Raw genomic sequence first — 17035 nt, 5'->3', positions numbered from 1 at the left:
GAACGAGTAATAGCCAAAGTCTCGTTGAATTGCTGGTTTTCTTTGGCACGGTGCTAAATTGCTGATAGACACCTCTGACCTTATATTCAAATTTAAAAGTGACTTGCTGGGACAGTGGATAAAAAGCAGGCCTTGCACAAACAGCGCACTTCCCCGAGGCGCTATAACTTGGAAGTGAGACATAATTATAGTTTGTGTCGTGGTTGGGTTTACGTTTGCATGCCTCCACAATGTGTTTTGGATGTATGCGTGCCGCGCGTGTGCGGGCGTGCAAACTACAGAGCGTGCCCTCTTATAGATAATTACTGCTACCATTATTGCTGCTGTGCAGAAAATAACTCGAGGGATTGAAATGCAAATGCTAATAAAGTCTTTACAAATATGTTTAGTTTTAATTGGTACTAATTAGTCCAATGAGAGGCAGAGCTGGTGACACAGTGACTTTTTACCTGGATGGAGTAGGTGGCGACACAAGGAGGGCAAACGAGCCCCCTCCATCTGCATGCTTTTGCGCACGCGTAAAATGCATTCAAACGCACGCTCGCGTACTTAAACTCTGGCTCATGGCCTATATGAACGAATAGTCACTGAATTCTTTCGGGGCCAGAAGGCAAAAATGACAAGGAAGAGGGATGCTGCGCTCCATCCAAGCCGAGCCGGCTGCGCGGTTTTACGCGCGGTGGCACAACTACGGCCATCTAAAAAGATGCCAAGGCTTCCTGCGGTTATCTTGATTGTGCCAGTGATGCTGTTAGCCTTGGTCAAGCCAGCATCTGCTCATCCTCAATGCCTGGACTTCAAGCCACCTTTTAAACCTCCATGGCACCTGGAGTTTTGCAATCAGTATGAGCAGTTTGGATGCTGCGACCAGGGAACTGACAACATGATCGCGGAGAGGTACTGGGACATCATTGAACAGCTGGAAGCGGCAGGTCATGAGCTCTGTACCGACATGCTGAAGGAAATTATGTGCCAGGTAAATATATTCTCTTGAGTTTTGATTACTATTAATGCCATGATCATCATCTTTGCTTTAGGTGCACTGCAGTCTTTTCACGTTTGCTGCAGTTGTGGTTGTATGTTCTCCATTTCAGACAAACAAACAAACAAACAAAAAAATCCTTGAAAAAATGAAACATACACAACTTGAACTTTTGATTCATTGTAGTTTATTCTAATTAAACTCAAGTTAAAATCAATTTAGGGTTACAATAATAAAATAAATCCCACAAAAGTTATCACTTAACTTTATAATTGTTATAAATGGTTGAATAGAAACTGTGAAAATTTGCTCAAGTTTAAAGCAAACTAAAACTGGATACTCCCATCAGATATTAAATGTAACTACTAGTGACTGATAAACTAGTATTTCGCAAAAACAAATATTATCTAACTGTCATTGTGTCACGGGCTGCGATGGCAGACCGTGGAGTGACAGTGAAAGCAGGGCCCAAACGCGAGACTCTAAGTGAAGGACAGTGGATTTATTTACAGGAGGTGAAAAACACACAACTATATACAAAATCCCAGCACTGTGGTCCCGTGGTGATTCTCCCTGAATCCCACACAGTGCAGATGTCCGTGAGAAGTGAAAGGTGGCGACTCCAAAAAACTCCAATTCCCACACCGTGACTTTAGAGGCGTACTCCGCTCCCGATTCGAGTTCTGACTCAAGGATCCAGCGTCGGCCTCAGCTCAGCTGCAGTCCTAAATGCCGTTCCTAGACGAGCGTAATCTGCTGCAGCTGGCAGAGGACGACGAGCGGCAGGTGCGGCCGTCTCTCGAGTAGACCACTTCCGGGTTCGCAGTCTCCTCAGCGAACCCACACCTCCGGAAGCTCACACAGAGACACATGGAGAGATGGAGAGCAAACCAATACAACACACGGAAAACATAAACATAAACATACACTGAAAATGCCTGAGCCCTGGGTCCCTAGACCCAGGCCATGACACATTGAGGTTTTAATCCAGAGTGCTTATATTTGTAACAATTATCAGTAACATCAGATTATGGTTTCCACATCTGAAATAAAAAACATCTGATATTGAAATCACTATGACATGTTTCCATATTTCATTTACACAGGCAAATTTGCAGAGGACAAACTTCCAGACATTCAAAGTGCTCTTATTTGAAAAACAAAACAAGTCTTTGTGCTTATGGGACACATGTATTCTTGATGTTGTGACTTAATGGCTCTCTTAGTCCAATAAATCATCTCCTCTGTGCATGACGCTGCCCTGAAATGTCTTAATGGTAAACCACTGTGTTTGCCCCATCCAGGAATGCTCGCCATATGCTGCCCACCTCTACGATGCTGAAGACCCCTACACACCTGTGAGAGAAATTCCCGGTCTTTGCTTTGACTACTGCTCTGAGTTTCATTCCAAATGTCGCCACGTGCTTAAATATTTAACAGTCAACCAGCTGCTGCTGTACGCCACAGAGCACGACGTAACCACGTTCTGCAGCATGGTAGACCTGCCTGACCAAGACTACTGCTACCCCATTGTTTTGAAAAGCTCTGACCTCAATAGTAACCTGGGACAGGTGGTAGAGGACCCAAGAGGTTGTCTCCAGTTGTGCCTGACTGAAGTGGCCAACAATCTCAGGAACCCAGTGCTGATGCTGCACAGTGGAGATGACACACATCGAATGTTTATTGCAGAACAGATGGGCTTTGTTTGGGTTTACCTACGCGACGGCAGCCGGCTGGAGCAGCCTTTCCTGGATATGAGCGGGAAGGTGTTGACCACTCCATGGCTGGGGGATGAGAGAGGATTCCTAGGAATGGCTTTCCACCCAAAGTACCGGGATAATGGACGCTTCTTTATTTACTATTCCATCCAGGTCAGCAGTGAGCTGGAAAAAATCAGGATCAGCGAGATGAAGGTGTCTGCCTATGACATGAACGTGGCTGATCCCTACTCAGAGAGGTATGCAGAGGGAGGGTCTTTCTTTCATGATGTGAGTCTGCACAAACTACATAGGCTTTATCATCATTCAGGGGAGGGGCTGTAATTGCACCAACCCTTGCATAAACATGTTCAGGGCTAAACACTACATATCAATTTACGATTTTCTGGGATTCTGAGGACCATTAAAATTCACAACCTACCCTGCACTTTGCAGCGTGAAACTATGAAAATATCTCAGTGAAACACAAAAAGGAGTAGTCCTTCACTTTGTTTTAGGCCTTCTAAACATTTATTGCTCATAATCCTAAAATTTTACAAGAGATATATTTAATTATTATATCCCCAAACCCCCTATAGTATGTTATAGACCCACAAAAAACTTCAACACTTGTGTTACATTTAGGAGCACTCAGAGAAATGACAACTCTCCAGCAGGTTTTCTTTCTTTGTGCAAGCAAGCATAAGGCAGACACTAACTGTAAAACGAGGAGGCGGCAGGAACAATATCCAAATGCAGCACACACAGAGGGACACACAAGGTCAAAATCCAATCTTTAATCCAGAAAAGAGGAGACGGAAAAAACAACACAGCAAACAATCCAGAGAAGAGCAGGGGAAAGTGAAAGACCATTAAAAGGTTCAAGAGGTCATATACAGTTGATTGATTGGGGGCGGGGCAAAAAATCACAAAGGAGAGAAACTGAAAGGTAGTAAAACTAATAACTGTGTGAACAAAAGAGAAGGAAAAAAATACAGAAATTAAAATAATAAGAACAATGCAGGCACGTAGAAGAAAGATAAACAATTAAAACAGACAAAAGAAACAACATTTGAGTTAAAAGCAAACAACAACGCACAATGCATAAAGGTTTCATGCAAACATGTTACCAAAATGGTGATCTAAAGAGATACGCCTTTAGAGAAATCACAGAATCAGCATTCCACAGTACAGGTGCTGTGTTTGATCTGCTCAGGTCCTTAGGCAGATGCGTGGAGGAGACAGTAAATTTACCATGAGTGAGCTGAAAACTTGACAACCTGATAAAAAGTATTTTAAAGTATACTTTATCTAATTGTTCTGAACTGCATGCATTTTATGTTCAGGCTCATTTTAGAGATCGAGGAGCCAGCCGCAAACCACAACGGAGGCCAGCTGCTTTTTGGTGTTGACGGCTATTTGTATATCTTCACTGGAGACGGTGGAAAAGCTGGGGATCCATTTGGGAAGTATGGCAACGCACAAAACAAGTAAGGTCCTTCAGGTTTCCTCAAGTGAAAATAATAACCTAGTCAAATATGTGAACAATAATTTAACCATAAAGCCATTGCGTTAAGCCTGGTATTGCCATTGTTAGCTGTTATTTTTTATTAATCTATTTAGCCAAACTTTCAGCTAACTGTGTCTCCATAGCCTTCAGCTACACCCACCCTTCATCCATACATACATACGTTTCTGAGTTAGAAAGAGTTTATACAAATATTTTATTATTTTGGCTTTTTTAGCCTTTATTGGATACAGACAGGGTAAACATAGGAAAGTGGGGAGAGAGAGAAGGCCCACCATCCAGAGGAATCGTTGTAGGAGTCGGGTGGATTATGCAAGGCAAGGCAAGTTTATTTGTATAGCACAATTCAACAACAAGGTGATTCAAAGTGCTTTACAGAGACATTAGAAACAAGAACAAATAAAAAGCATGATTTAAAATTGATTAAAACAAGCAAATAAACTAACTAATTAACAAACAAACAAACAAACAAACAAACAAACAAACAAACAAACAAACAAACAAACAAACAAACAAACAAACAAACAAACAAACAAACAAAACAGTATATAAAATCAAAACAGATAAAATCAGAACAGTAGAGTTTGTTCCAGATATAAGGAGCATAAAAGCTGAATGCAGCTTCTCCGTGTCTGGTTCTGACTCTGGGAACTGATAAAAGACCGGATCCAGATGACCTGAGGGATCTGGATGGTTCATACTGGGTCAGGAGGTCATTGATGTATTTTGGTCCAGCAGTCCAGCAGTATCAATGTTCTTATATTACTTAAAACTATTCAGCCATTTAAAACATTACCATTTATTAACTGTTTGTGCAATATGACCTGGCACTCAATCAAAGCTTGTTCATTATACCCCAAGGTACTATAAGAATGCCTAATTATTAATCCATTATCTACACCTTTAGTTTATTTATCTTATATTAATCATTTTTTCACTTAAGGCCTCTACCCTGAGTTTTTCATTTATTTTCTTGGTATTCAGAAGTGCTCTTTTGGGAAAAGTGCTTCGCATTGATGTGGATGGAAGTGACCCCAGTGGCATGCCATACAGGATCCCCCCTGACAACCCATTCCTCAGGGACCCAGGTGCCCGGCCAGAGGTGTTTGCTTATGGGGTAAGAAACATGTGGCGATGTTCCGTGGACCGTGGAGACCCGGTGAGTGGCTACGGCAGAGGTCGGATATTCTGCGGGGATGTTGGTCAAAATCGCTACGAGGAGATTGACATTATTATCAAAGGAGGAAACTATGGATGGAGGGCCAAAGAGGGCTTCGAGTGCTACGACATGACATTGTGCCAAAACTCCTCCCTGAGTATGTTTTCTGTTCTTGTGAAGCTTCCCCAGTGATGAAGTCAAGAGCTATTTTCTGTCTGCTTGAAACGTTTGCCACGTTTTATTTCCATCGTTTTTGATTGTTTTCATTCTCAGAGTTAAATTAGGTTTGTCTTTCTCTGCCACAACAGATGACATCCTCCCTATATTTGCATACAGCCATCATGTCGGGAAGTCTGTGACAGGGGGGTATGTGTACAGAGGATGTGAATCACCCAATCTGAATGGCTTGTACATTTTCGGAGACTTCATGAGTGGGTAAGATTATGTTTATCTGAGCATTTTCCAGCCTGAATTGGTCTGTCTTCTCAGTTACCTTTACATTTTTTATTTAATTCGCCTGCTCCAAGTGACATAAAGCTGTCAACCTTTCAGTCGAATTATGGCTTTAGAGGAAGACAGGACAACAGGAAACTGGAAAGAGAGGAGTGTGTGTATGGGTGATACGCAGACTTGCTCTTTTCCCGGACTCATCAATCAACACCACAAGTTCATCATCTCATTTGCTGAAGATGAAGCAGGTAAGGTTTGATCAGTCTGTTTATGCGTTTATCACAGGATCAGACCCGTGTGACACTGCTGACAAGCTGTTTTTGTCATCCAGGGGAGCTGTACTTCCTGGCTACGTCACACCCGAGTGCCATGTCTGCTTTTGGAACTGTGTTTAAATTCATGGACCCCTCCAGGTATAGTGTCAGACCAGGTGTATATTACATTTACACATTATGGACGTGCTCTGTGTTAAATGGGAACACCTGCTTGGGGAAATTATTCAAAAAGACAGGCGTGTTTTTCAAACAGGCTTTAATTCAAGTCATGGAAAAGAAAAAAAATCCCGGGGGCCAAATAATTATGAATTGTACATAAAGGAAGAATAAAGGATGTGTCTTCCAACAATCTGTTGCATCCTAGGCAGTCTCTTTACCAGAGAAGTCCTGAAACGCTAACACAGTATGACAAGAATGACATTTTGTATCAGTCATTTAAAGCAGCAGGATTCTAACGTTTGACATCTCAAAGGGTTTTTTTTTCCTATAGGATCAAAATTAGGGGCAGGCCCTTACAAGCACACATTTTTTCCTTTCAAGTAAAATCCAGTGAGCCATTATGAATCTGTATCAAGCAATAATGTCATGATAATTTTAATGATAATTCAATTAACTGAAATAACATTATAAAGAAGATGTTATTGCTGCTAAAAGTGATTCCACTAGTTACTGAATGATTTAGTGTACTTAATTTATTTATTTACTTTTAGTTTCTGCATTTTGGCTTAGTTTTCATTGAGTAAACAATGATCTACTGTAATATTTCACAGGTTCATATGAGGTTGTACTCACTTGATAAGAACCAGATGATGTTTTTATGTCTCGTGTTGAAATCTCCCAATTCTTTGAATCTTTGGGCTGAAGGAGGGACAATACTCGGTGTATAAATGCTCAATCAACAATCATTTATTTCCATACAATTCAACAGTCAGAGCATTACAACGTCCGGACGGGAGAGATGCTACCAGAGGGTCAGGCACATGTCTCAAAATGGTGACGGGTTGCTCAGCTTTTTATACTCTCTAGTGGCCCCCAGCTAGTCGTAAAAGCCAAAACATCACATTTTTTCTCTGTTACAGCGCCTAAGTTATGACCTCGGCAGTTGTTTCTCTGCTTTCTGTAAGGTGGGGGTGTGGAATGTGGTCTATCTATCTCCCCTGTCTTTAGACACAGAGTCTCCTGCTTACAACCTTCTCTTCATGATTCAACAATTAAGCATGTCAAGAAAACAGTGTAACACATTCCCAGCAGATCAAGGATACAGAGTGATGCACATTTATCTAATGAACTAATATGTGAATATGTTCTGTTAACGCAAAAGTATAATGAGAACTAAACTACATACAGCTCACACACTCTATATTAAAGGGTATAATGTGATCTACAGCAGTATTCTAATTCAACTACTTTGATTACATATATAAGGTAACATATAATAACAGAATAATCTAATAATTCCCCCTTTTGATCTCTGAAAGAGATCACTTACAACATGCACTCCAGGGTCGCAAGGTCCAAGTTTTCTTGATCCTGAGGCCCTCTGTCCCCCTTTAACGGGTGGACCATATGTGGGATGACCTCTGTGTTCACGCAGTTCAGATGCCAGCAAAGTTAGATTTACAACCATAACAGCAGTTACAGATGACTCTCCCATCACTCCCCAATTCTCCCACAGCTTTATTTTGGTGCTCCAGTTTTCCACTCCCATTTTAATGCCCCCTTATACCTTTCAAATGTACTTAGACTAGAACCTCTGTCTAAGGAGCTTTTAACCTTTATTTTTATTGCTGCAGCTACCAATGTCTTCCAGTTGGGTGATTCTCAGCTTCTTTCTTCGACCTCCGGGGTTAGACCACCCTTTAGTCATTGCACAGTTCTGGGGATTATTCTGCCCCGATTTCAAACAAGCATCTGTGTGTTTTGGGTTCACCGGCGTGTCCCCCTTTTTGCCAAGAGCCTCTTGAACCTCGTTGGTCTGGTGTTCCTGGTTTTCGCCAACCCCTTCATGGTTATTGCTGTGTTTGTGGGATCCATGTTCTCCAGGAGCCCAAACGCCATGACACTTGACCCCAGTTGCTGTCTCGGCAGTCCCTACATCTGTCCCTGCTGTGAAGGGTCCTCACCTCTCCGTGTCCCCGTCTGGTGTCTGTTCCTTTCTTTATGTGAAGCTAGAGTCTCCTCCTCCAGTCTCTCTTATCCTCCTGCTCCTGAAAAAACAAAACAAAACAAAGCGAAGCATCCACCCTTCTCTTGTCGGCTGGGTGAATTGTTTATTGGCATTTACTAATCCTAAAGTGGGTGCAGTCATTGTCTCAGTATCAAGTCAGTCAAAGCTTTTAGTCGTCAGTCCATCACAGTCCATTCACATGCATACCTCCACACACATTCATACCAGATGTTGCTGATAATGGAGTCTCACGCGCAATCTATTCGAGCCTCCATCACCAGCAAGATGACGTCATCATTTTAAAGGAAAACAATTCCTTGTTGTTTTTTGGGCCGGATTGACTCGGTGCAATCCTTTTAGACTCAGAACTTCTCAGTGTTCCCTATAAGTGAATTTCTCCCAAGCCAATTACAATCATGGAGAAGCACACTTTGCAACTGTTTTTGTAAGAATATTTCATAGCGCTTTAAATTTCAATCTTTCAGGCCTGGTTTAAAGAGCTGATTGTTAAATCATAAACTCACAAAATATCAACATATCACCACCGGTGGATCACACCTCTCAGATTTTCTTATCTCAGTGCACTGTAACAAAACGAAAACAGACATAACCAACAAAACACTAACAACAATAACACAAACTAGGGCCCGTTGCAGACATGTCCAAGCATAAAACTATCCTCTCTCGCTTACGAGAAAGAACACAAGCCAAAGCTCACTGATAAAATCAAGCTAGCGCTAAACAAAACCAAACAATCAACCAGAAATTCACAGGAACATTTTGCTTCCTGCCGGGACAATATTGTGTGGGAATGAGAACCTCAGGTGCCGTAACACCTTTTGTTCCTCCTTGAATTAAAACTCAATCACAGAAAATGCCGTACTCCGACCTAAAACTTACACTATTAATTCATCAATTTCACTCTGTGCCACTGTTCCTCATCAGGGCTGTGTGAAGCACAGCAAAGAATTCAGTCAAGGCCTTGAGCCATAAACAGACATCACGCACAGACATTGTTTTCATAACCAAACCGTTTTAGAGCTTATTCCTAAAATCTACATAAATGCCTTCTAGGTGACATATAACACATTCTAAGTAATCAATGGCTCCTCATAAAAATTATGCATTGGGATGTTTGTGTGCAGCATTTTGCATATCAGCATAAGCAAAGCATTCTTCATTGCATCAGCGTGTGTGTGTGTGTGTGTGTGTATGTGGATCACTTCTCAGTGAATCAGCATTCCAATGTGTGTGTGTGTGTGTGTCATTTCTCACTCACTCAACGAGTGCACGTGTTCATGTGTGTATTTCACTTCATTCTGAATCTGTGTGTTTGGAGACGTGTGTGTGTGTGTGTGTGTGTGTGTGTGTGTGTGTGTGTGTGTGTGTGTGTGTTCATCACTTTCCTGTTCTGGTGTTCTGGGTAAACCACGGCCTGAAGCGTGCCCTGGGGTCCTGCCCCCCTCCTTTCTCAGTTTGTTTGCGACCATTGCTGCTGCTGCTGCTCAAAATTCAGTCCGTCCTGGTTCTGACCCCAATTGGGGCAGTCCTTTCTCCAGTGTCGATGTTCACCGCAGGTGAAACCTGCATCTTCTTCTGTGTTTTTGTCCATTCTGAGGTGCCTTCTGTCCTCAGTTACTCCTCTTGTCTCGGTCACGCCCTTTTTCGCCACCCGATCATCCGTGTTGGTCCATCACTGTCCTGCACAGTGTGAATGCAAAGTTATCAAGGTCAGCATTCTTTCGCTCGGCCTTACTTTTCATTCGGGCTTGGCGGGCGTCTCGTCACAGCTCTGTCAGCTGACGCAGTCTGGGAATTTTCCCCCGTGTAGTGAAACGGGCCTTAGGTTTAGTGCTCTCCGTCTCGGCTGCATGAGATCACATTCCTGCAGGTCTGTTGACATTCTCAGGTCGTTGTTGTGGGTCCAGCTGTTGCAGCATTTGGTCAGTGTCACGTATGGGGGAGAGCAGGAGTCCAGTCAGCCTCGGCTTTCAGGGCCGGCAAAGCAGCCTGTAATTAAATATGTATAGAAAAAACAAAAACAAAACAAAACAAAAACAAACAAAAAACAAAAACAAACGAACAGGAAAATGATGTTGTGTTGGCTGTGTTATTCAGAGGGGAGACAATGGGGCCAGGCCCTGTGTCAGCCTTCTCTCCCCCTTTTTTTGTTTTTTGTCTCCCGATATAATCAACTCCTAACCCACCAAGTTGACAGGACAACACCGGTATATGTTAAAATTCTTAAGATCATGTTTAAAAGCCCAAAAAGGAACTTTCTTTCATTCAGTAATCACTTTTATTAATCAATCAACAGAAAACATGTCACAATTTGAATCTTTTAACCACTAAATTTGTTGCGTCTTGCCTGGTTGGTTAGACCAGTGTTCCTTTTTTTTTTTTTAGTTAAATTGTTGTCCTGCAACCCAGAGGGTTTCTTTGTCAGTAATGTATAAACTTCATCATTTAAGTATGTTAATTTTTCTTTAACCTTGCTGGAAAATCTTCACGTGTTCATGAGTGTAAGCTGTTTCTTCATTGCGTGTATGTGCATTTGTATAAAAGCAGGTTAATTTTATCTTTTCTCAAACTAGGCGTTACCTTAAAAGGAGCCTTTCTCTCAGATTTCTCTGCTTGTGTGTTTTTGTTTCACCTTTTTGTTGTGATGCTCCGGACGCCTTCCCAACCTCCACAAGTCCGTTGGCCCCAATTTTATGTGTTAAAACTTCTCTTAATTTCTCCTCTAATTCTCTCCTCGCTGCTGTCTTTTTCACAGCTGCTGATTCGTGCTGGGTGTGGTTCCCATTACCTATAATTTTGCTTCGGCCGCTGTGCTTGTGGGGGCAGTTGGTCCAGGTCCGCAGCTTCCTGTATTAACACACTAAGAGATTTATTTAATTTCATTTTCATCACTGTTAAACAGATAAGCAGGCAACCCGCCTACCTTGACAGCGTAAACTGTACGCCAGTCTCCCAACACATTCCTCTCTGTACTCCTCCATAATTCTCCACTGCACACCTCTTACTATCTCTCCTTTTTATTTTTATTACACCACAGAGTAATACACCCAATTATGCCCGTCTATCTCTATGTGGCTCCAAATTCCCTCTTTATTTTAATTTCACACTCGTCAGGGGACAGGCACACAACAATTTCAACCACTGAAACGAGGAATTCAACCTTTTTATTTCTTTACTAATCTAGACTCAACCTTTGTTCGCAAAATGTGTCTTGTTCTAGTCCGGAATAAATGTGAACCCGTGATTACACGGCCGTTCCAGTGTTATTTCCGTAGCTATGCGGGGGCCCTCACCTCCCCAAGTCACCACCTCGGCACCCGGACGCCGCCGGTCCTGGCCGCGCGTCCACGAACAGGAGGGTCGCCACTCCTAGGGCAAAATGTTCCACAGGTACACTAGGCATCAACCTTTGATCCTAAAATGTGTCTTTGCTCTAATGTCCTCCTAATCAAACACATCAACCGTCACTGTCACTGTGTTCACACTTCACACAAAAAACACACTCAGAGCGCGCCTCACTCACACTCTCACTCAGTGCGCGCTTTACACACAAGACAGCACCCAGAGCGCGCTTCGCAGCTTCACACACACTCTCACTCAGAGCGCGCCTTCACACTCACACACAACACTTTTCCTCAGCGGGAATTTTACACAGAAACCTCTGAGCTCAACTATTAGATCTTCTTAAAGCACACTGCACCATAGACCAAGATACCCCTTTCTCTGCGCTTATGACCGCCACAACGGGGCAAAGTTGCATCATAAAAGTGATGCTTGCATCCCCGAAGTTATACCTGACATCATAAACCAGGTGTTGCTATGTACTTAAAATTTTACTTTGTATTATGACCGCAGCCCTTAAAACTCGACTGACGCCACAAACCACCGTCAAAACCTCTATCCAATGTACTAAAACTAGCACCAACCACTACTGCACTTCACGGCCGCACCACCGGAACACGCCGTATCATAAACCAAACCTACGGACGTGTTTCGCTCTCGCGTTGCCAGCGTTCAACTGCACCGTGAAGCCAGCATCTGCTTTTCCTTAAATCAACTTCTATTTCATAGCCGGCAAAAGCCAGGACGTCACTGACACCATAAACAAAATAAACAAACCTCGACTTCAATGTACTGGACTAATGGCCGCATCTTCAGAATAAATTCTAATGTATTATTGCTACAGAAGCCAGTATTAGACAAAATTAAATGTGGAAGGTAAAGTGGCTGCAACTAGTCCAACGTAGTATGTTATTAGTATCTCGGTAGAAGCAGTTTACTGCAACTAGTCCAACGTAGTATGTTATTAGTATCTCGGTAGAAGCAGTTTATTTAACACACTGGAATTCAGCCTCAACTTATGTTGTTAGTATCTTGCGCCAAAAACCAGACACCGACAAATTTACTGTGAAAATACATGTGACTCAGTGAACAGATTAATTTGGAAAGCCCAATATGCACATTTGGTATTTATAATACAACAGGCTGTGCTTACCTTTTTATTTTTGGACCGGTCCTCTGTTCACCTCGCCTCACGATCTCACCAAAGGTCAAATCTGCACCTCCTCAGCACACCAAAGATCCGGGTCACACGGCACCAAGTTGTTGAAATCTCCCAATTCTTTGAATCTTTGGGCTGAAGGAGGGACAATACTCGGTGTATAAATGCTCAATCAACAATCATTTATTTCCATACAATTCAACAGTCAGAGCATTACAACGTCCGGACGGGAGAGATGCTACCAGAGGGTCAGGCACATGTCTCAAAATGGTGACGGGTTGCTCAGCTTTTTATAGTCTCTAGTGGCCCCCAGCTAGTCGTAAAAGCCAAAACATCACATTTTTTCTCTGTTACAGCGCCTAAGTTATGACCTCGGCAGTTGTTTCTCTGCTTTCTGTAAGGTGGGGGTGTGGAATGTGGTCTATCTATCTCCCCTGTCTTTAGACACAGAGTCTCCTGCTTACAACCTTCTCTTCATGATTCAACAATTAAGCATGTCAAGAAAACAGTGTAACACATTCCCAGCAGATCAAGGATACAGAGTGATGCACATTTATCTAATGAACTAATATGTGAATATGTTCTGTTAACTCAAAAGTATAATGAGAACTAAACTACATACAGCTCACACACTCTATATTAAAGGGTATAATGTGATCTACAGCAGTATTCTAATTCAACTACTTTGATTACATATATAAGGTAACATATAATAACAGAATAATCTAATACTCGACACATAAACCTTAGAACCAAAAGAGTGCGTACTTTCTTTTTACTGTGACTTTACATTGGTTTTAAGGATGCTGTGGGAAAGTTTTTGTACAGAAAATAACTAAACTTTTTAAATTAAATAAATAACAATACGATTGTGCTGTCCTAAAGAAAACAACAAAGACAGAGTTACTATCTTGTCATTAAAAAGGGACTTCATTTACTTTTATAGGAGAGCACCTCCTGGGAAATGTAAGCAAAAGCCACTCCCTGTCAAAGTGAGGGGAAAAAAGTTTCCATTTGTGCCAAAGGAATGTAAGTAACTTCAAACTTATCTTTGCATTTCAATCACTTCTCGATCTGCATACCAGACCTGTTCTAAATCTGAGGTCGTCTAAGAAAGTAAAGAAATTTATTTTAACCTGAAACGTCTAATATTTCGAGGTGCATTGAATATAAACATATACACACCATATTATCAAGTCAATTAACCTGATGTTAGAGGTTAGCGTAAGCGTTACACAAGCCACATTTAAGAAAAATCTGTTCTTGCAGACCGACAAATTGCCTGGGTTCACTGTTCACTCATGCATGCATGTCCTGAGCAGAACCTGCTGGATTTACTGTCTACATGCTGCCAAATTGTATAATCACACTGGGCTCATACATAAAACTATAAAAAGCAGCATCCAGTTTTACATCAAACATATTTAAAATAGAGACAAGCATTCCAAACACGTAGGGTCAGCCAAATATGCACACCATTTTAAAAAAAACTCAACACATGCGGTTGTAGAAGAGTAAAATGGTGAAAATGGGTACTTATTGACATCTGTGCCATTTCAGTGACTGTACTGGGCACAAATGAAAAACCTACCAGACCACCGCCAAGAAAATTCAAACTCCCCACCAAACCGCCGGTGAGGAGCAGCCAGATCAAACCTACGATGACTGCAGCAGGCAACTCAACGACGGGCACCGCTGTAAAGGTCAAACCGAAATCATCGGACAAAGACACGAAGAAGAAAAATATGCTGAAACCATGGAAAAAAGACAAAATGCTGAACAAGAAAAAAGCCAGCACACAAGCAAAGAAGAATACTTTGAAGCAGAAATCTAAGGAGACAACTGTCAGCGTCAAAGATAAAGTAAAACCAAAGACAAATCAAACTGCCACAGAGACTTTAAACACTTCAAACGCCCACAATGGCCTGAAAGATAACAAAATCCACACAAAGAGGAAGATACACCAGAGGAAAGCTGCGCAGAAGCAAAGTGGACCAAAGATGACGATTAAAGAATCTACAAAAGAGTATCCTGCCTTTGTGAACAAAACTAAGACAAACTTCAACGTAAGAAGCAACAGAACACTAACAAGACAGCTTAAGGTGAAGAGCAAACAAACATGAGTCTGATTATGGCTTAATCAGATTTTGTCTTCATGAAATGATAGTGTTGACTGGCACATCTTAAAGCAATAGTTCTACTCTTATTTTCAGCTATGGGAAGAGTTATTCCACTCCCATGTATGCACAGAGACAGCAGCTTAGTGCAAAGGCTAACGACAGAGGCAAGCTCCTGAAGACTGGCTCTATCAGAGAATCAATTCACCAGCACTTCTAAAGATTGCTAATTATTATTTTACCTTTATTGTTGCCACCGGAGTCTCCAATTCCAGATATCAGCAGCCTCTGCCAAAATGCTGAACAATTCCTTTAAAGCAGTGTTTCTCATATTGGTTACCAGTAGAAAGTACAGCAGTGAGTACTTGAGATTTTTATATTCATTTAAATACCAGTTATGCATATCTCTGAAAATAAACTTAAATAAACTAAATTTCATATTCAGCATTCTTTTCAGTGCAATCGTTTTAGCTGTTGTAACTGTTGAAAGCATCACTGAAGAAGAAAGTAACACATATAATGAGCAGGATGCCAGTTTCAAAATATGTCAAAAGAAAAATGGATTCATGGTTGAAACACATCCGACATACAAACTGTTAAGTGCTCCACATCTTCCTCTAGGACTTTCTTTTCTTCTGCAGCTTCATAAATTAGACTTTAAAGTCACAAGTGGAAAACATTTAACCTTCCCAGCAACCCAAGAAACTCCAGAAAAACCGAAGAGCTTCATATCAGACTGTACAGGTCTCGGTTAGCATCTTAAATGTTAAAATTCATGGCAAATCAACAAAAGGGAGGCTGAAAAAAATCAAACAATCAAGGTGAAGCGCAGACTTCAGCCAGATTGAAATGCTGTGGTGGGATCTTAAGAGAGCTGTGCTGTCCACAATCCTCGTGGAACTGAACACTGTAATAAGGCAGGGCTAAAATCCCTCCACAACAATGTGAAAGACTGATAAAGTCACACAGAAAACAATTACTTAAAGGTATTACCAATTAAGAATTTTTTTATTATATCCCGACACCTAAAACCTGAAAACTGACCAATGTTGTTCTTTCTTTTTACCATGTGGGCATATTTTTTCTTTTCTACCAATACGTTTATCACTGCTCAGGGATGTGCATGCAATTATGCATGTAACGACATTGTTTCCTTTATATTTTATATTTAGCTGTCATAAAATCATTGTTCCAAGTTAAACTCTCCCCTGCCTGTATTTAGAACATATCAGCTTAGCCTAAAATCTAAAGAGGCAGCAAACGTAAAACACAACTTCTATTTATACCCAGGCCCAGTTTCTGAAATTACTCTAATTTTACAACACATGGAAGTGTTAAAAATAAACATTAACAAGTATCCTTGACTCTCAGAAGCTCTCTGTAATTAAACTCTGCACCACTGATCTTAACTGAAACCGCCGTGACCATGACTTGTATAATGTCTGCTGTAAACGTAAAGCCACCCCGACTTCCACGTGCAGTTGTGCAGCCTGAGGTTACAAAAGTCTCACAATCCGGCATTTCCTTGGTTTCCGGACTTGATGCCTGTGTCGTAAAATATTTTATAATTTCTATAAAGTGTCTGAAATTGGTGTATTGTTTAGATTTTTGGTGAAAGAAAGGTCATTCAAGGCTGCAATAAGCTTCACATAAGAAGATGAAACATTACAAAAATCCTAGATGCACGTACGCTATCCCAGCTATAGCTCAATATAATCTTACCCTAGTCATCTGTTTAAAAGCCCCTAATAGCAATGTAATTGCAGTGATTCTGTCTGTTTCAGCACACACTTGCTCATCACGATCTACAAATCAAGTTCTCATGGAACAGGACAATATTTCACAAAGACAAACCACAAAAACTGGGTCATAGAGTCGAGCATGGTTGAAAAACTGTACGGTGCTTCACAAATCGACAGTAAGCTCATCATCCACAAGTGTCTGCTTTATACTTCTGATATGACGTGAGCATGCCCAGTCATGACAACAATCCTGCAGCAATACAATGCTTGATAACAGACATACAGTATTTTGTAATATGACATAAACCTACCATGCGATTCATCATATACAGCTCATGGAATATAATTGTACCTCATCCTAATCTGATCCAGGACAGATTATTCTTTAAATAATCT

General features: G+C 41.4%; 1 protein-coding gene and 1 long non-coding RNA gene across 2 annotated transcripts; one reads left to right on the top strand and one right to left on the bottom strand.

Moving 5' to 3' along the window:
* The first annotated feature begins 604 nt into the window (after positions 1 to 604).
* hhipl2 (HHIP-like 2) lies at positions 605 to 16591 on the top strand. Its single transcript, XM_080870344.1, has 9 exons — positions 605 to 976; positions 2287 to 2939; positions 4026 to 4169; positions 5192 to 5523; positions 5675 to 5801; positions 5919 to 6064; positions 6148 to 6229; positions 13727 to 13809; positions 14341 to 16591. Exons 1-9 carry the CDS (start codon positions 617 to 619, stop codon positions 14901 to 14903), a joined length of 2490 nt encoding a protein of 829 aa, XP_080726470.1. The 5' UTR covers positions 605 to 616; the 3' UTR covers positions 14904 to 16591.
* On the bottom strand, positions 6974 to 13803 carry LOC308389159. Its single transcript, XR_013970234.1, has 2 exons — positions 12775 to 13803; positions 6974 to 10268 (listed from the first exon to the last, which is right to left on the bottom strand). It is a non-coding gene; the product is annotated as an uncharacterized lncRNA (long non-coding RNA).
* Positions 16592 to 17035: the final 444 nt, after the last annotated feature.

This window comes from Rhamphochromis sp. 'chilingali' (assembly GCF_963969265.1).
Source record: "Rhamphochromis sp. 'chilingali' genome assembly, chromosome: 21".
NCBI classification, from domain to species: Eukaryota; Metazoa; Chordata; class Actinopteri; order Cichliformes; family Cichlidae; genus Rhamphochromis; species Rhamphochromis sp. 'chilingali'.
Note: the sequence above shows the minus strand (reverse complement) of the source record. Positions and strands in the feature narration are given on the sequence as shown.

Bases quoted from the DNA above. Each gene is read 5' to 3' on its own strand.
- hhipl2 (XM_080870344.1), top strand. From the start codon at position 617: ATGACAAGGAAGAGGGATGCTGCGCTCCATCCAAGCCGAGCCGGCTGC. The intron at 977-2,286 runs GTAAATATATTC...TGCCCCATCCAG, and splicing joins TGAAGGAAATTATGTGCCAG to GAATGCTCGCCATATGCTGC. The intron at 2,940-4,025 runs GTATGCAGAGGG...TTTTATGTTCAG, and splicing joins GCTGATCCCTACTCAGAGAG to GCTCATTTTAGAGATCGAGG.